At 50.9% G+C, this 19,777-nt stretch overlaps 1 protein-coding gene across 5 annotated transcripts in view; it reads right to left on the bottom strand.

Annotated features, from left to right (window-relative positions):
* The window catches only part of Tmem181 (transmembrane protein 181), a 48,619-nt gene that overhangs the window by 11,606 nt on the left and 17,236 nt on the right, over positions 1-19,777 (bottom strand). For 4 of the 5 annotated variants that reach the window (XM_040758156.1, XM_040758152.1, XM_040758154.1 and 1 more), the window contains exons 2-7: positions 17,422-17,525; positions 10,712-10,767; positions 8,298-8,388; positions 6,763-6,884; positions 1,695-1,805; positions 781-861 (exon numbers count right to left, since the gene is read on the bottom strand). In XM_040758156.1, the coding sequence (XP_040614090.1) occupies positions 781-861; positions 1,695-1,805; positions 6,763-6,884; positions 8,298-8,388; positions 10,712-10,767; positions 17,422-17,525 (565 nt within the window). Of the gene's footprint in view, positions 1-780; positions 862-1,694; positions 1,806-6,762; positions 6,885-8,297; positions 8,389-10,711; positions 10,768-17,421; positions 17,526-18,096; positions 18,117-19,777 lie in introns of those variants that run through there. The other variant, XM_040758155.1, reaches the window with a different exon arrangement.

Below are 19,777 nucleotides of genomic sequence, written 5' to 3'. Positions count from 1 at the left end.
TGAGAGACCAACTACGAGCCAGGGGTGCACTTCTTTCCCTATGGCGCCAGGCATGCAGGGCACAGCCACCCCAAGGCACCCGACTCACGGGTCTGCGCCCTGCATCTGCCCACACCCTCGGGGCACGCCTGTGTGCTGCCCTCCGCTCCGCTGCCAAGGTGCTTAGATGCCAGCCGAGAGGTCACCTCACACTGCAGATCTCATGCCATCCTCCTGTCAGCACGAGGGCACAGCAGCTAACAGCAGAGCGTGGCTGCTGGGAGTCAGCCAGGCACTAAGCAGACGCACTCTGTGTCGGATTTCTACATCCCTGTTCCTGCAGCTGGGCTTTGGGCCCCTCTGTCATTTAACATTTCCCCAAAGCCAGTGGAACCGGGGGAACCAATTCCAGGTCCCAAACGAACCAGCAGTTTCTGTTTGTAGAACCATTTCTCCGCAAGCTTTTCCTTCAAAAGTCCCCCAACTCAAACCTCCAGAATACTTTTCCAAACATAAAAAATCCAAGAGAAAGCTGCCGAGACTGTCCCTCCAACAAGGCCAACTCCTTCCCAGGGGGGTTAAATGACCCTATCCCTGGGCTCTAGCCCCAACCCTAGCCCTAACCCTAAGCCATACGTTACATTAAGGCGATGGGTATTTACTAGACTCCAGTGATCATCAATTCTTATGCTAACTACACAGACATACCCACGGAATGATTCTCCTCCATCCTTTCTGCAGCAAAGTGCCTCAGTGTACCCACACCACCTCACCCCACTCCTCCCGGCAGACGACACTTACGGTGACAATGAAGGTGAGAACCACAAACACAAACCGGAACCAGATCTCCAGCTGGGAAAACGCAGGGTTGTATGTTTTCCACTGGAAGAGGAAACAGAAAGGCGTGTGCAGGGTGAGGAGGGACGGGACAGGTTGGAACGGGACTGGGGTCTGTGTAACCTGTGCAAGACACCAAAAATCAGATCTACACCGGAAGGGAAAATACCTATCAGAAACAGTATCCCACGGGAGGGCACAGGGAGACACACTAACCATGAGTAACCATCACTGAGGGATTTCAAATGCTTTTTCCTTTTGTTTTCTCACAATGTCGTAAAATTTTAACAAATTTTATTTCAAAATTAAAGAACAGATAAAAAATCTGGGAGGTGGTGGCACACACCTTTAATCCTAGCACTCGGGATGCAGAGGCAGGCGGATCTCTATGAGTTCAAGGCCAGCCTGGTCCACAGAGTGAGTTCCAGGATAGCCAGGGCTACACAGGGAAACCCTGTCTCAGAAAACAAACAAAAGAACAAATAAAAAAATCTGAAATACTAAAGACTTCTGGAAACGGTTTTAAGTGGTGAATCTGGCAGATAAATTATTCTATAATTATTATAAGGACATCTGAATTTTAAACTTCCTATCAAAAGTCAGCCTTGCCAATCTCTGTGTGAAAAGAAGGCAGACTTGTGTAACTTGTAGGTGTGAGAAGTATTTCCTAAAATACCTTAAGGAAAGAATATAAATATGAATCTGCAGCCCTAATAGTCACGTGGGCCGTGCTGCCTGCGTGGGCCCTGGCTTCTCCAGTTTCTATGCTGTTAAGCTATTCTTGGTTCCACAGACTTAAAAAACAGGTTTTCCAAAAGAAACCATATGAGGCACAAATGTTCCCAACCACCTAACGAGGGAGCCACAGAGGTGCTCACCGTGAAGTTCATCTCCTTGACGGGCTGGTTCAGGTGTTCAAATCCCACGGTCACTGTGTACTGTGTGTAATTCAGATAGCCAAGGTGGGCCACGATGATCTCTGCACATTTCTGAAAGAGAGGAGGTTCATGTCGCAAAGGCAAGAGGAGCGGGACCGTCCCTCCCACAAACCCCAAGTGACTCGTTCCAACAGCAGCTGAGCAGAAGGCATCATCTCGGAACTCGCCCAATGCTCAGAGAAAGGCAGATGCCAGCGGAGGACGGTTCCTAGAAAGCAGGCGCCCAGTGGGCATTTCATGACTAGCAGTGACCATCCCACTGCGGATGACGAAAGACCAGGTATCACACACGCCTGGCTCGTCTGCAAATGTGCTGCCATGCAGGGAACTCCACACTTAGTCAGCAGAGCAGGCCTCAGAGCCTGCCTGGCCTGGGCCCACCCTGCGAGGCCGTGACCATGGGCAGTCTAGGAGTACCGTGTTTTCCTCTCCTCGATTCCAGCCTTCTGTTTCCTACGGACCTCCCTCCCGCATCCCTTCCCCACAACGAAAGCCAAGGTTGCAAGCAATGACAAGCGGGTCCTGTGGATGGCAGAGTGGACACTTCACGGGCTACTGAGTCCCGCTGCACGGCAAACCCTCCCCCAGGGGGACTGTCATCGCAGCTCTGCCCCGACCCTGCCACACGACCCTCAACTACTGCTCTATCATCCAGGCGGGTGGGCAGTCTGTCTCTCTGTCTCTCTGTCTCTGTCTCTGTCTCTTTCTCTCTCTCCCCCCTCTCTCTCTCGACAAGGTTTCTCTGTGTAGCCCTGGCTACCCAGGAACATGCTCTATAGACTAGGCTGGCCACGAACTCACAGAGATCTGCACGTCTGTTTCCTGAGTGCAGGAATTAAAGGTGTGAGGCACCACTGTCCAGCTGTTAGAGATAGTTCGATAGTTCTTACAAGTAAAAGAATCCTTTGCAATTTTCATGTTGAGTTTGTGTTGTGTGTGTGTGTGTGTGTGTGTGTGTGTGTTTCATTCACGTGCACATGCCCAAAAATGTCAGAAGAGGGCATCAAAGCCCTTGGAGCTTGAGTTATGGAGGTTGTGGACCACCTGATGTGGGTGCTGAGAAGTTGGGAAGTGAACTTGGGTCTCCGGGAGATCAGTAAATGACCTAAATGACCTTCACATGAACTCTCTCTCCAGAGGCTTTTTACTTGTTTGTTTGTATGTTTTTCGAGACAGGGTGTCTCTGTGACTTTGGAGGCTGTCCTGGCACTCACTCTGTAGACCAGGCTGGCCTCGAACTCACAGAGATCCACCTGCCTCTGCCTCCTAAGTGCTGGGGTTAAAGGTGTGTGCTGCCACCATCTGGCCATCTCTCTCTCTCTCTCTCTCTCTCTCTCTCTCTCTCTCTCTCTCTCTCTCTCTCTCTCTCTCTCTCTCTCTCTCTCTGGCAGAGGCATTCTTATTAGGAGTTATAGTTCAGTTCGTATGCACTGTCACAGACGACATAGTGAAGCCATCTGAGGATTTGTAGGCCATGCCAGAGGACCAAAGCCTCCTCCCCGTGGGGTGCGGGTGGTGTTGGTTTGTTTGATAGTTAGAAGCGAAGGCTGGGGAGGTGAGACAGCGCTGGCCAAGCGTGAGGACCAGGGTCGGGATCCCAAGCAAGCATGAGGACCAGGGTCGGGATCCCAAGCAAGCATGAGGACCAGGGTCGGGATCCCAAGCAAGCATGAGGACCAGGGTCGGGATCCCAAGCAAGCATGAGGACCAGGGTCGGGATCCCAAGCAAGCATGAGGACCAGGGTCGGGATCCCAAGCAAGCGTGAGGACCAGGGTCGGGATCCCAAGCAAGCATGAGGACCAGGGTCGGGATCCCAAGCAAGCGTGAGGACCAGGGTCAGGATCCCAAGCAAGCGTGAGGACCAGGGTCGGGATCCTTGCCTCCTGCGGTTCCAGACACTGGAGGAGACGGGATCCCTAAAGCAAGGCTGCCTATGGAGACTGAGCTCTGGGCTCAAGTGGAGGACCTAACTTAATACACAAGATGCTGAATGAGTGAGGGAGACGCCCGACACCCAACCATGTGTGCAAACACACACACTTCACACATACACACAAAATAAAAAGATTTCAAAAGTGCAAGAGGGTGGCAAATATCCAAGTCACATAAAAAGACCTTGTTTTCTTGGGTTGGGACAGTTTCCTTGCAGCATAAGGAAAGTGCCTCAGGAACAGAGGGGAGATGTTCTCAAACAGTGACCAGCATAAGCCAAGCAGGGTTACCCACATGGGCAGAAAGGCCCTGCAGAGGCGCTCTGAAGGTCTACTTTGAAGATAGCTGTGACGGGCATGTCCTGGGAGCAGCCATATAGCTCAGCCCCTAGACAGCCCACTCTCCTTGAAGCCAAGAACTGAACGTCCTGTGTGCTGGGAAACCCCTCAGACAGGCCAGCCAGGGTGACCAGTCACAGTGAGCAGCTGTGTACCACTCCGTGGCCGAGGGAGATCTCACTCATTCTGGCTAGGAAGAGGTCCCTGGGACTGTCACACATGGTCCTCATTACCTGGCAATACTGACCGAGTGCCTCCTGCACAGGGACGGTACGGACACGGGGGACCCTGATCCCCCACAGACAGGAATACCTTCCAGAAATTGGCTCAGGCTGCTTGCTTAGGTGGGAAGAGGGACACAGGGTGAGGGGGTGGCTATGGTTGCTGAGGTGACAGCCACCACTGTCACAACTCCACCGGACAGAGCCCAGCCCCCAGCACAGTTCGCTCTTCTACAGCTCAGCATCCTTAGGCTGGGGTTCTGACCCTTCGAGTCAGCAGAAAGGAACCGTGAGAAGGGACCAGTCACTGCACGGGAGTCCTTCCCTGCTCGGATCCGCAGAGTCCTCACTGTCAGTAACTGAGCTTCTGGGAGGGATCAGCAGAGTCCTCACTGTCAGTAACTCAGCAGGATGTATGTATTAAAGCCACACAGCCTCCTTCCGGATAAAAGAGCTCCAGCTCAGATCCTGTCCCTCCCACTTAGTATCTGTGTCAACCTGGACAATGGCTGTGACCTCTTGAAGTCTGTTTCTTCTTTTATAAAGTAGAACCTGGTAGTAGTTTCTACCCTGTGGACCTCCTGTGAGGATTTAATGAGAGGCACACAGAATGTACCCAGTGTGAAACCCTGCAACCCACTCCAACAATCCTTGTCTAGCTGGGCCTCTAATCAACACCCAGCCTGTTCTGACCCTCACCAAGTGCTCCTGGCTGCTGTAGGGATGGGGTCTGATTCTGAACAGAGTACAGCACGGATGAGTACAGGTGCCAGAGCTCATTCTTAGGCTAGATCCCCCAGCCACACACTACATCCCACAGCAGATCCTAAAGATGTGGTTGCTGACCCCAAAGGGCCTGGGAACTCTGTCCCCCATCTACAAAGGGATCAGAGCATCCAACACCCAGCATAAACCACCTAAAGCCACCATGACCAAGACTGATCCTGAACAGCAGCAGAGGGTCGGTCACCTGAGACCCGGCCCTCCACATCGCCCACCAACAGCATCATCAGGTATCACATGGGCTCAGGGTTTGTGGCAGACTGTGTGCCTGCTGCATATGTGTGTGTGTGCGTGGGTGTGTGCGCATGGGTGTGTGCATATGTGCGTGCATATGTGTGTGCATGTGTGTGAGTTCATATGTGTGTGCAGGTGCATGGGCAGGTGCGTGCACGTGCATGTGTGCGCATGTGTGTGCATGTGTGTGCGTGTGAGTGCATATGTGTGTGCACATATGCGTGTGTGTGCATGCATATATGTGTGTTTGCAAGTGTGTGTGCGTGCACATGTGTGTGCATGCATATGTGTGTGCATGTGTGTACGTGCATGTGTGCATGCGTATGTGTGCGTGTGTGTGTGATTACATGGAATTAAACACTTCTTGTAGCAATGGTGAAGAGAGACTACAGAATGGTGGTGGTGCGTGAGGGTGGAGGTCTTTGCCAACTACACATCAGCCAGGGGATTAATATTTAGGACAAAGAACCACAAAAACTAAACACCAAAACTCAAATCACCCAATCAGTAAATGGAACTAGAGAACTGAACACACACACAGTCTCACAGGAAGAAACATAGATGATCAACGCTTCAAAAAGTGCCCAGCATCCGTAGTCAGCACGGAAATGCAAATCAAAAGTGCTTTGAGATCCACCCTGTCCCTGTCATGGTGGCTATTATTAAGAAAACAAATCCCAGCTGATGCTGGTGAGGTGGGAGTGGAAAGAGGAACCGCATTCGCTGCCGGGAGGAGTGTAAACTGCAGCCACTGCTGACATCATGCTGACATCGGTGGGAAGGGTCCTCAAAACCCGGAAGCTAGAGCTGCCGTATGCCCGAGCTGTAGCAGCCCTGGGACATGCCGGCAGGACCTAAGTCAACACACCTTCGAGACATGGCACGTCATTTTTATTGACAGAGCTGGGAAATGAAACCAACCTAGGTGTCCATCAACAGATGACGAGAGAAAGACACCGCAGCACCTACACAAAACGGGATTTTACGTAACCGGAGGGAATGGAATCAGGAGACAGTGGGCAAGACTGGAAAGCAGTGTGCCACAAAACAAGTCAGATTAAAAGGGACACGTGGCATGCTTTACATGCAAAACCAGACTTAAACTTATGTATGGGAGTTTACACATGCATATCCGTGTGCGTTGTGTGTAGGTCAGAAAAGTAGAATGAGGGTCATGAGAGGAAGCAATCTTGAGAAGTGGGAAACAGGAGACAGGACACACTGTAAAAAGGAAGAAAGAGGGTCTAACAGGGGTGGGCGGCTGGGGGAAGGGATCCAGAGTAAAGGGGCCAATGGAAGGGAACGGATGAGAATCAAGTATAAGGGCACGCGTCGGCAGACTGCATGAGGAAACCCATTATCTGCATGCTAATCTAATTACTATTTTAAAACCCACTTTTTCAGCCTTCACCGAGCTGTGCCCGCTGCTGGACAAGCAGGTCTGTGGCAGCATTTGCAGCTGACCCATGCCTAGCTGTGGAGACATCAAACACACTCACCCCTGCACACGACAGCATCCTTGTCCGGTTGTGAACCTTGTTATGAACGTATATCGTGGTTCCATCTTGAGCCACACCGTTGACTTTCACAGTCATGGAAAAGCTGGTTTTAATAGACGTTTCTACAAGAGAAAGAAATTCAGTCTCCACATTGGGTGAGACCACACCAGGCACCTCCCAGCAGCAAAGGCACCGCTGGCAGACACATAGAGACCGCCCAGGAGCACGCTAGCTAAGGCTACATAACCCCCTGCATGTTTGAAAGTCTTGCATTGTACGGCAGAGCAAAGCCTTTGCCACCTCCCAACACTGCAGAAGGTCCTGTGTTATGTTAAACCTGCATTTCTGGTCATCCATTTCACTTCACGTCAGGGTGCATGGGTAGGAAATTAACCCTTTAATTCTCACATCCTTTATATACCAGGACAGAATCAGATCTCTATTTCTGATTAAAACTAGTCTAATTATATTTTTATTATAAAAAAGAGAACAGGGCTGGTGAGACAGTTCAGCGGGTAAAGAAGCCTGCGGCTAAACCTAGCTAACCACGGCGGTCCCACACGGCGGAAGGAGAGAACCAACTCCCTGAAGTTATCCTCTGACCTACTTTCTCTCTAATGGATAAATGCAATAGATTTTTAAAGAGGGAGAGAGAACTGTTTGGAGGGATGGCTCAGTGTTTAAGAGACCTTCCTGCTTAGGACTGGAATCCAGATTCGAGCAGCTGTACAAGTGTCCCACATGTGCCTGTAACCCTAGCCCCTTGCAGAGGAGATGGGGAGCTTTCTGGCTTCCAGTGCAGCCGAGAAAACATGAGCCCCAGGTTCAGGGAGAGGTCGTGGCTCAAAAGAACAGGCAGAGGGTGATGTAAGAACACAGGATGCTGTCTTTCGGCTTCTGCACCAACACACAGGAGTGCACCTCCCCACACACAAGTACTTAAACAAATAAAAATACAAACAAAAGCTTTCCCATCCCAATAACCACAGTTAACGTTTTTCTGTCCATCTTCTTCTAGGCCATCTTCTAAACTTGCTGCTTCTTACTTCTTTTACTATGGTCAGGGGATGGTCTTTAAATTCTTTCCTGGAGTAATGCTTGTGTCAGGGCAGACTCTGTCTGCGTGTGTCAAGGCTAGTCTTTGAAATCAAAGATGTCCCAGGGCTGGGCTTCTCACCCCCCCCCCCCCGCATGCTGTACACTGTACACGACATGCTCGGGGGCAGCCCTGGCCTCTCTCCATGTCAAATTGTCCCCACACATTACCAAGTATCCCCGGGGATCAAAAGCATGCCTTGGGGCATCGGGACGTGATTCTCCCTCATCTGCACTGAGCTCAGCTGTCCACACCCTACAGAGATGCACCCTGACGCCCACTGGGGCACGGCAGAGGGGCTTCGAGACTTTCCTAGTGTCAGCCCTGGCATCTTCCTGCACATGTCTGCAGCGTGTGCCCCGGGACCGTAAGTCTTTCTGCCTCTTCAGAACGAGTTTAGACCACACACGACACGGCGCTCTAAAGACCGCCCGCATACCTTCTGAGGGCTCCAGCTCCACCACGCACGTCAGCCACAGCTGTTGGTTATATGTAGACAGCGGGTTTGAACTTATCTGAATTGGCTTTAGCTGAAGCAGAAAAACAAAGGAAGTCATCTCATGCCCTGATCACAGAATCCCTGAGCACCTCATCTTCATGTATAAAACATGTTTGTTTCTTTGTTTTGTTTTGTTTTTCCAGACAGGGTTTCTCTGTGGCTTTGGAGGCTGTCCTGGAACTCACTCTGTAGACCAGGCTGCCCTCGAACTCACAGAGATCCGCCTGCCTCTGCCTCCCGAGTGCTGGGATTAAAGGCGTGAGCCACCAACGCCCTGCTTTATAAAACACGTTTTGCACCCAGCTGGGATCATGAGCCCTGAAAGAGATGAGTGGCCTCCTTTTGCACAACACAAGAATTGGCCTCCTAAAGAAAGGGCCAGCTGCACTACCCACACCCCTGCACTACAGTGCCCACACCCCTGCACTATAGTGCTCACACCCCTGCACTACAGTGCCCACACCCCTGCACTACAGTGCTCACACCCTGCACCACAGTGCTCACACCCTGCACTACAGTCTGCATAACCATGTCTGTAGTATCGGCGGCCTGGGAATGCCGCTGGCTGATGCTTGTTACTTCTAGGGTTGGAGAAGTCCTAGCCTGCCAGCAGAGGAAAGTGAGAGGACTCTGTGACAGTGGGCACGCTGCCTCTGCAGTGACTCCTGAAAACACGGCAGTCGTGACTCATGGCAGCCGCTGCGGGGAGCCGGGGAAGACGTCTGCCTGCACTTCCAGAGCCAGCGCTGTTTAGAGGCCTCAGCTGTGGATGTCTTGTCTTGTTTTCAGGGTCTGCAGCAAACTCTCTGGTATCACACGTGTGAAAGCCATGGGGAGTGGCAGCTTTGGGGGAGGGTACTATCTTTCTGAAAGCAAGATGCTCGCACAGCCCTGGGTTCCATGGATGGCTGTTACTGCCAGAGAGGGACCCTGAGAAGAGAGGCCAGGGCTCCATGATTGTAGGTTTGCTCATGGTGGTGCCTCTCCAAGCCAGGCCCTCTGCCCCAGAGCTCAAGACAACAATGGATACGAAGAAACCTCCAAGCCTGGCCACCCAGAGGTCGCTGTAAGGCAGTAGCAACAGCTAAAGGCACAGTTTTTCTCCTTGCCCATTTCAAAACCATAAGGAGAGCCAGGCATGGCAACATATTCCTTTAATTCCAGCTCTGGGGAGGCAGAGGCAGGAGGATGTCTGTGAGTTCGAGGCCAGCCTGGTCTACACATCAAGACCCAGGCTAACTGGGGCTACAAAGTGGGACCTTAACAACAAAACAAAACAAACAAACAAAAAACCAAAATATTGTAAGAGGAGACCGTAGAGGGTAGGCAGGAGAGAGGAAGGGAGGTCAAACAACCACCCTGAAACCGCACACAGCAGTAACCGCACACAGCAGTAACCGCACACAGCAGTAACCGCACGCAGCAGTAACGCACACAGCAGTAACCGCACACAGCATGGCGCTGTGAAAACGCCGCGGCACTTGCAGTTTGCAGAGACTGGGTATGGCTGACACACAGAGACCCTGCTGTCCACTTCTCCAGCTCAAAGAGCTGGTTTCCATGAAGGTGGTGGCGATAAATCAGGGTGCATTTAAAGGGGGAGCAGACTTTCATTTACGATGAGCTCATGCAGGGGATCCCAACCAGCAAAGAGAGCAGCTGCTATGGGAACCAATGCAGAACAAGTCCTGCCTTGGACAAACACAGCGAAAAAGTCCACAGAGCGCTTCGCCTGCAAGTGTGACAGCCTGAGTTCTGCCCTGGTGGCATCCACTGGGCTGGGTGCCACACAGCTGTAATCTCTACGCTGCGGAGGCAGAGACAGGAGGATTCCTCCTGGGCTCACCGGCCAGCAGCCTAGCTGGCAAGCCCAAGTCCAGGGAGGGACTCTTACCTCAACAAACAAACAAACAAATAAATAAATAAATGAAAGGTTGTCAGCTCCTGAGGACTAAACCCTGTGGTTGACCTCTGGCCTCCACGCACATGCACACACACGTATAAACACCCAAACTAAGCTTTGTAAAGGAAGGGTCCCACGCCTCAGTATCATTGTTAAAATGTGAGTGCACCAGGATTTTCTGACATGAGCAATCAGGACAGGTTACAGCAACTGGAAGCGAGCTGTAGTTCTTTCTCTTAGAGGGAACAGCAGCGTCCTCACACCACCACCCTTCCAATGACACCCAGGTCCCCAGAAGTGGGAATTCAGATGACGAGAGCCTGACCGTGAAATGAGAACTGTGTGTTGCTCGAGCAGGGTAAGGGCAGCCGACCCTCAGACCCTCCCCGCAGGGTCACATCTCAGTGACTCCAAGTCTATAACGAACCCCTGATGCTTATGTGCCTCTTACCTTTTTGCTATTATTCAGTGAAAAATTAGCAGCGGAAGTCTGGATCACTTTGGGTCCTAAGAGTAAAAAAGAAGAGAAGGGGAAGGGATCGGGGCGGTGAGCTTACTGATTTTGTTTTAAATGCAAGAAAGACTTACATAATAGACACAAATGATCTCTTGTGCTGGTCTTTTTTTTTTTTTAAAGAGATTTTTATCTGAGTAGGTAAAATACCCAAACGAGGAATAGATGTGCGTTCTGCTGGGAGACACAACTTCCATGCACACTAGGGCAGAGTGACCAACAGGCCATGTGGGATTTCCATAGACTCCCTCCCCAAGGCTCTCCTCTCCATTGGACTCTTTCTATTGTACATGGCCCCAGTGAAACTTCACTAAGAAATGAAGCTAACGATTTCATCCAATTAACCCAGTCTTCCAGAAATATTAATCAGAAGTGACAAAGTGACAGATACCCTAGCATAAGCTTCTTGAAATAGATGCTTTATTAAGTTCTTTCTTCCCCAACCTTACTGCGATTAAAGCACACAAAGAACTTACTACTTTAAGCATTTAAGAGTGCAATTCAGCAGGATCAAGCAGTGTGCAGACATGGCCATCCGTCTCTGTAACGCTTCCTGTAAAACCCAGTCTGCCCCAGCAGCCGCCGTGGCACTCCACCCTCTCTGCCCTGGGAACCCTCTGCGTGTACCTTGGGTGGATGGAATCACACAGGGTTTATCTGTTTGTGACTGGTCCTCTGCTGCAATGTGTCTAAACTGTCTAATTTTTTCCTTTTTACAATTTGTGTGTATGTGTGCCACAGTGTGCACACAGAGATCAGATGACAACTCAAGGTAGTTGGTGCCACTGGTTGTGTGACAGTTTCCAGCAGGGCATCTCTTTAAACAGAAAGGTGAACAACTCAAACAGCTTTAGGAAGTCCCTGAAACTAGCCAGATTCACTAGGCCCCGCCCCGCCAGAGTCAGAAAAAAAAAAAAAAGCCAAGTCCTCAGAGGAAGGGAAGCTGAGGTAAGAAGAGGCCAGCGAGGAGAACAGCTGCAGAGTCTGAGGCTGTGCAGTGTGCTCCAAGTTTCTCACTTTTTCATGACGCTGCCTTTGCTTATTTAGAAATCACAGGGAGAATGTGCTAATCATCGGATATTATTTAGAAATCACAGGGAGCATGTGCTAATCACCTGATATCATTTGTGTGGAATATTTGTTCTACCTTTTCTCTCCAACCCATCTGTTGTCTTTGGTTGGACAAGAAGGCTTCTATAGACGAAATACAGTCTGTGTCATATCTGTGTATGCAATCATATGTGTGCTTGTACGCACGTGTCATGGAGCATATGTGGTGTGTGTACACACAGAGGGGAGGTGCATATATCTATGAACATGTGTGTGTGTGCAGAGGCCAGAGAAGAGCGTCTCATGTCCGTCTCATGTCCTCCTCTGTCACACTTGACATTAGTCCTCTGAGGCAGGGTCTGCCTGAACCTGGAACTCACACTTTTCAGCTAGGATGGAAGCCAGCGGCCCCAGGGATCCTGTCTCCATCTCCCCACCCCCCACAGTGCTGGGGCTGCAGGTACACACTGGGATTTGAACTCAGCAAGCATTCTTAACCTCTGAGCCATCTCTCCGGGCCCTCATGCTATGTTTTAAACTATTCTACCTACTTCTGCCTTTTAAATGGAGAATTTAATCAACATACATTCAGTTACTGGTTAGGAGAGCTCAATTCTGCTTCCTCTAAGTCTCTGTTTACTATGCATTTGCTTCCCGTTAGTCTCACAGCTTTTTGTTCTTCGATTAACACCCATGAGTTGTATTCTGATTGGAGTTTATAACAGTTTAATATGGACGATACACAAAAACTCTTTTATCTTTTGACAACTGTGACAACACCATCTTTAGGAACACACACGCATATTGCACATTATGGAGAGGGGCATGCTGAGGCTCAAACCCATGGCCCTGAACATGCTAGGTAGTCAAATACTCTCTCACTGAGCTGCATTTACAGTTTTTGTTATTTTATATCCCAAGCATTAAAACACTGTTAATGACGTAGTCTCTTACGAAGGAAACAAGGTGTGGTCTTGCAAACTCACAGTAAGAGCAGCTTTTATATTGTGCACTTTTAAATGCCAGCCTCCAATACAGAAAACGGAAAGTGGCGTTCACACTGACGTGGGAATAACGTGAGCTTTTACAATTCAACAGTCACCTTTGCTGGACTACATGTGTTCCAACCTGCAGGCTCCCTTCCAGCAACCTGCAGCACAGAGCTGCTGGCAGCCACGCCCTCAGCCGTAGTTTGCCTGGGAATGTCCTACTCCGGCTCCCACATTTCCATCTAGAGACCCGGTCTCACTACGTAGCCTCGACTGACCAAGACCACACGATCCATCCTCCGATCCCAGACATCCAAGTTCCGGAAACACGGGCATGCGTCACCACACTCGGCCTCTCCCCCTCACTTTTGAAGAACATTTTTGCCAGGCGGGGTTCCTGGTTGAGAACTCTTTCAGCCTTTTGAATACATCGGTCTGTCTTTCTCCCCCAAACAGTTTAGGCAAGAGCTGGCAGTCTCACTGGGGACCCTCTGTCTGCAGTGAGTCCCCAGGGTTCCATCTGGTTCAGGCTCCCTACATAGTTCAGTTGCAGTGTCTTGGTATGAGACTAAATTTAGCCCCCTTGAGCTCATTAAGCTTTCTGGATATATATTTTTTCACTGTTCATCAAATTGGGAGCTATTCTCCCTGCCTCTTCTCCTGAGACTCCCACAATGTGTGTATCTCTCTACTTGATGGTGGCCCCGAGCCCCCAGAGGCTCTGCTTATTATCGCGATCATTTTCTGATCTGCTCCTCAGAATCACCGTGCCCGCCACCCTACCCTAGGTCTACAGACGCTTCGCTTTGCTGTACTGATCTGCTTTTTCCTTTCTGTGGAGTGCTCAATTCAACTATGGGCCCTTTTAGCTCCAGAATTTCCTTTTGGTCTCTCTCCCTTTCCTGGCGTTCCCACCATGCACTGCCCTCTGGCTCCTCCACATGGTCCTCTTATTCTTTAAGACAGCTATCACAGCCCTTGAGTAGATCTGTCATGGGGTTTCAGGGACAGTCTTCATGTATTTACATTTTTTCTTTTGATAGGCATACTTTATTATTTCTTAGTTGGCTTTGTCTTTAAATATAATACTGTGGTGCCCGGAAGTCAAGGCCTTCCCCACTCCCAGAGGTTGCATTTTTGGCCTGGTTGGCTGTTGCTACTGTGGACTTGCTGAAGAGCAGCTATCAGTGTTAACTTAAGGTCTTCTTGGGTTTGTCTTCTTGGCGACTGCATAATTCCCACCGATTATGCTGCTGAACGTTTGGTTCCCAAGGGGAAGAAAGGAGCTCCAGGAAGCGGGAGGAGGAGGGCTAGCTCTTTAACTCCCTGGGTGTTGCCTCTGCTGGATGGGGTAGGAGTACAACAATGCTGGTCCCGGGCACATCAGCAATGGCTGCGTTCCCTGCTACGCCTGTGACCAGAAGCAGCAACTGAGGAGCAGAGCTCAGGTCTCCAGTTAGGGAGGACCGAGTCCCTCTGTTCACTTTGGTTCCCACAAGCTACGTGCAGACCCATTCAGAGCCTGAACCAAGATGCCTGCTTTAGAGCCAGCACGGGAATGAGAGGCTGCCACAGCACTCCCTCAGGGCCATAGTGGCTAAAATCAGTCACAGTCTCGTGCCCAGCTGCCACCCCAGGAGTTACAAACCTCCAGTTGACCCCAGGATCCCAAAGTAGCTCACTAGCAAGGTTGCACTACTACGGCTGGTCTACGTGTGGAAGAACATTCCTTTCCACACTACCATCTTCCCAGAACCCTTAGCATCTCTGATTCTTACTGAGTCATCTGTCAGGGCTTTGTCTTTCAGTGATTTTAAAATTACTTTACAGCTGGATTTGTCTAAAACATATTATTCTTGCCAAGTATGGTGGCATATGCCTTTAAACTCAGCACTTGGGAGGCAGGGGCAGTTGGCTCACTATGAATTCACATCAGCCTGGTGTACATAGCAAGTTTTGGGCTAGCCTGGCCTACACAGCGAGACTCTAGCTGCCCCAGCCTGCTGCCAACAGTCCGGTTATAGTTAGGGTGTGTACCTTAACCAGCACAACTTCCTGCCTTGGAGCCACAGCAAATGCTGCAAGGCTGTCTCCATGTAGGAAGAGGGCCACTGTGCAGCAAGACTCCTAAGACCAGTGGACTCTTATTCTGGCTTCTGGGAAAGCCTTGAGAACCAACACCTGGACTCTCGTTAACCAGGCACTCTGGGCCTCAGTTTCCACATCTGCAGGATAAAACAGTAACACAATGGTCGCTAAACCCCCCTCTCCCCAACTCTTCACCAGAAGAGAGCAGAGTGCTAACAACAGCTACTTTCATGTGTTAATCTGGGCAGGGGTGAGGTGGGGGGCACAGAGTGTTTGATTAAACACTGCTCTCACATGACTGTGAGGACTTCCTGGGTAAGATTCATGCTGCAGCCACAAGTCTGAATAAAGCAGAATGCCCTACTCAGGGAAGGCGGGCCTCCTCAACGTGCTGAGGTCTGAATAGACACACTAAGGAGAATCTGGTCTCTCGGTCTCCAGTAGTAACCTGAGTGTCACCATGACACTCAGGCCTGGACTGGGGCTCACACCGCTCACCTCTTGGTTCCCAAGCCCCTGGACCCCGACTGATGCACTGGTTCTGTTGGTTCCCACTTGCTGACTATAGACCCGTGGATTCCTTAACTCCAGAATTGTGTGAGTCAGTTCCCTTACTTTAGATATAAAAATAATATCACACATTATATAATTATACAGTATATACCACACCTCATAGTTATATTACATACTTAGATCTAATACTATTAATAATTATTTATATTATAAATCGTTTATACCTTGATATAAATACAATTGTTTATATTTACAAATATACTATGTATTATAATTGTATGCAGTAATGAGATCTAATTATAATAATATAATGGGTACACATACACACACGCACACACACGTATTCCTTATTGTTTGTTTTTCCAGAAGATTGACAGTCATCTGAGTGAAGAGAGAAAGTGCCGGGAGCCTGACATAAGCCCTGTCTTGGCCTCGGGCATCAATTGTCATCTTGCTTTCAGAGCCAAGGCTGGGTACAACCATGTTGTTTGAGGCAGAGTGGCTCGAGGAAGCAAAAGCTGGCGTCTATCCCACGGAGCTGCTGCAAAATTAGTGCCTCCTCTACCAACAGGAGAGGCCAGTTTGAAACGGAGATAATGGGCAAGCCCTGTATCATGACTAATATAACTTTAATCCTTGGGGATTTAACAGGAAGGGGGAGTCGCCTATAGTTGCTATGGTCACAACAGTGTCATTTTCATTACCACAAGGTACAAAGCATCCCAGTGGCCACCCTCTAGGCACCCAGCAGTCTAAACTTCAGTTGAGATTAAGACACCAGCTTTCTGAGGCCCAGATATCTCTGGGATATAACTAAGCCTTACTGCTGCTCACACTCAGTGCTAAGCTTATCCGTCACTGATAACAGCTACCACAACTACCCTCAGTGAACGAGCTATCTTACTTTAGAAGAAAAAGAAACAGGGGAGTACTGCCTCGCCAAGGCTGACTTCCTGCTGCCCATGTTGGAGATAAGACAGAGGACGGGGACCCCAGCCTCTGAAGCCTTGTAAGGACCACTTGGCTTCTGTGGCTCTGATTCATGACTATTAAAAAGGAAGTTGGGGGTGGGGCGGGGAAACGGCTCAGTGGGCAAAGAGCATGAGGACTGAAGTAGCTGCTGAGCGGTACAAAGGCCTGCTGTAATCTCAGGGCTCAGAGGGCGGAGACGGTCCCCAAAGCAAGCTGTGGGGTTAAGTGAGAGAGCCTGCCTCATCGTGTAAGGTGGCAAGTAACAGAAGAAGATATCAACATCTGGATATATACACACACACACACAGACAGACACACACACACACACACACACACAGACAGACAGACAGACAGACAGACAGACAGACACACACACACACACACACACACACACACACACACACACACGAGACAAAAACAAGACAGGTCAGCCTTCCTAGAGGTCAAAGATTAAAAATCACTAAGATGTGGTTCCTCTGCTAGGACAGTTTCTACTGCCTGGTGCTCTTCACACAGTCCAACCCCCTACACCCCGAGTCCTAGTAACCCAGACTTTTACATGGTCTGTCTCCCCCTTAGTCAGTGAGCTCTGGATCTCCCAGCACACAAAATGACTCTAGAAATGTTTGGGTGGGCTACCATAGCAAGTTCAAAGCCAGTTTGGTTTATTTTGAAAACAGGAGAAGGGGGGGGAGGAGGAGGAGGAGGAGGGGGAGGAGGAGGAGGAAGAGGAGGAGGGGGAGGAGGAGGAGGGGGAGGAGGAGGAGATTCTGTGGCAAATAAAGGCAGGCAGTAGAATCTGACCCAGGCTGTTTGCCTGACTGTGGAGGACGGCATGCCTACATTACCCGACGTGCCTGCAGTACCTCCTGAGAAGTCAAGGTTCAGGGCTTGACCACCTTCTGCCCTGTGGGCTCAGAGAGAAGGCTCATTTCTCTTCAGACTGAGGCCTGGCTGGAGTAAGAGGGCCCAGCTGGATGACAGCACCAAATCAGTGTTGCTGTAAGTGGAAAAACGCTTAAAAGACAGACTTACCCTTGATCCCAACGAAGACGGTCAGTCCGAAACAGAGGAAGAAAACAACAAACACGAGGACAAAGTGGCGCTTGGAGAGGGTGTAGAGCCGCATGGGTGCGAGCCTGTGGAGTGGAAGCCAGAGTGAGGACGGTCAGGTCTCCCCAGGCCTCCCCGGGCCTCCCCACGTCTCCCCAGGCCAGCACCACTAGCTACATGGGGCCGTCAGGTCTCCCCAGGCCAGCACCCCACTAACTACATGGGGCCGTCAGGTCTACCCAGGCCTCCCCAGGCCAGCACCACTAGCTACACGGGGCTGGCTTCTCAGCCTAGGGCAGCCTCCGAAGCACAGTGCTCTAGAACCACCCCTTACTGAACAGTCCGAATGGCCCTCGTGCCCTCTCATGAGAGGACCAACTGCATGCTTCACCAGAGCACTGCCACTCTGGCCTGCCTAATGCAGACCAAACTCAGCTCTTGTCGTTGGAGAATGAATGGACTGTTGTTCCCATGCCAAGGAGAAATGTCACCATGCCACAGGAGCGACCTAACCTAAAACATAGGCCACTTCTAGCTGCCAGGGTAGAGTCACAGCTCAGACCGACAAGGAGCCCCACTTGGCCGTCAGCCATGACTGCCACGCCCAGACTGAGAATACCAGGGACCAGAGGCACTGGCCATTTCCATCTGGTCTACCTCATGCTCAGAGTCCCTCAGACTTCTGCTGGAAGCAGAATACCACAGGTAAACGCTCAGCACTCCATGTAGCATACTAGGCAGGCACACCAAAGGAGTCTCCCAGTACCCTCAGCTTTGCAAAACGCTGGCAATCTGTAGACACAAAGCTTGGCCTCCAGAGTGGCTGCACGCGGACAGGGGCGTGGCCTGCAGAGCCAGGGTAAGGTCACCGGCTGGTGCTCACACCCCTTCCTTCCACATGTGCCTGAGACTCCAGGTGGCAGGAAGTCAGTCAACCACGGGGCTGGGGCTGGGGCTGGGCAGACTCAGGGCAAACACAGGTGAAGCCTGGGAGCCACTGACGTGGCTCTGCTGACTAAGCAGTGCCCGTGCGGCCACCTGGGGGGCCTGGCTGACTTTCAGGGCACCGTCCATGCATTTGTGAAAGACACAGTGAAGCCTGGGACTCTGGCCCCAACAGGGACCCATAAGCCACCTGTTGATAGGACAGGAAAAGCTGTGAAGCCATAGGGTGCTGCTGGCTTAGAGGAGGGGCCCCGAGGGGCTCGAGTATCAGACACAACCGGCCTCTGGGAAGGAGTCGGATTTCTCCGTAAAGCAGAGCTCTCCCCAAAAGGGCATAAGAGAGAGCATTCTGAGTTAAACATGAGTGACCATGGCCCAGGTACATGGATTCATATTACTTTGATGATAACTTCCACCGTGCAAGTGGTTACATCAGCTTTTATCAATCAATACATGTAGCAGACACATTAGTGGGCGGGTGATGGGAAAATGGGCGTCTCTGCTGTATGCTTCAGGTGCTGTCTGATGGTGTGCTTAGCTTTGGGACTGGTGGGACCTAGTGGCTGTGTCTTAGTCAGGGTGACGGTTGCCGTGATGAAACACCATGACCAAAGCAACGTGGGAGGCAAGGGTTCATGTGGCTCGCACGTCCACAGCTCCGCTCATCATCAGAGGAAGCCAGGGCGGGGGCCTGCAGGCAGGAGCTGATGCAGAGGTCATGGAGGGCGCTGCTACCTGCCTTGCTCCTCACAGCTTGCTCAGCCTGCTTTCTTACAGAACCCAGGGCCACCTGTCCAGGGATGGCTCCACCCACAACAGCCTGGGCCCTCCCACATTGATCACTAATTAAGAAAATGTCCCACAGGCTTGCCTGCAGCCCGATGTGATGGAGGCGTTTTTTCCCAGCTGGGGTTCCCTTTGCTCTGATGACTCTAAGTTGTGTCGGGTTGGCATAAAGCAGCCGGTACAGCCTGTTACTACGTGGCAAAGGTTTCACCTGACGGCAGGAAGGATGTTGGAACGAACACAGAGGTGGGTGGTAGGTAGCTGGCGAATGGGAGCTGTGATGGTGACCCTGGCTCTCAGTCACCCTGCGGCCCTCCAGGCCCACCGTCATCTCACAAAATCTTCAGCACGGGTGTGGCTTTTCCAGGCTCACACCTCGGGTTTACAGATAGGGAAGCTGAGACCCAGAGGTGACAGACCTACCCAGCTTGTCATAGCCATGCTGTCTGGCAGCCCCTGTGGCTTCCCTGGAGGGAAGCTTCTCACCCTCCAGCCTGCAGGACTCAGGCTGGATCCTCTGCTCCTGGATCTCCCTTCACCTTTGCTGCCTTGGGAAACAGGACCCAGTTACTGCCCATCTGAAAGGGCCCTGTGGAATGTGAGTCCT

This window comes from Mesocricetus auratus, unplaced genomic scaffold (assembly GCF_017639785.1).
Source record: "Mesocricetus auratus isolate SY011 unplaced genomic scaffold, BCM_Maur_2.0 Super-Scaffold_100018, whole genome shotgun sequence".
Taxonomy (NCBI): domain Eukaryota; kingdom Metazoa; phylum Chordata; class Mammalia; order Rodentia; family Cricetidae; genus Mesocricetus; species Mesocricetus auratus.
This window is presented reverse-complemented; position numbering and strand designations above follow the sequence as displayed.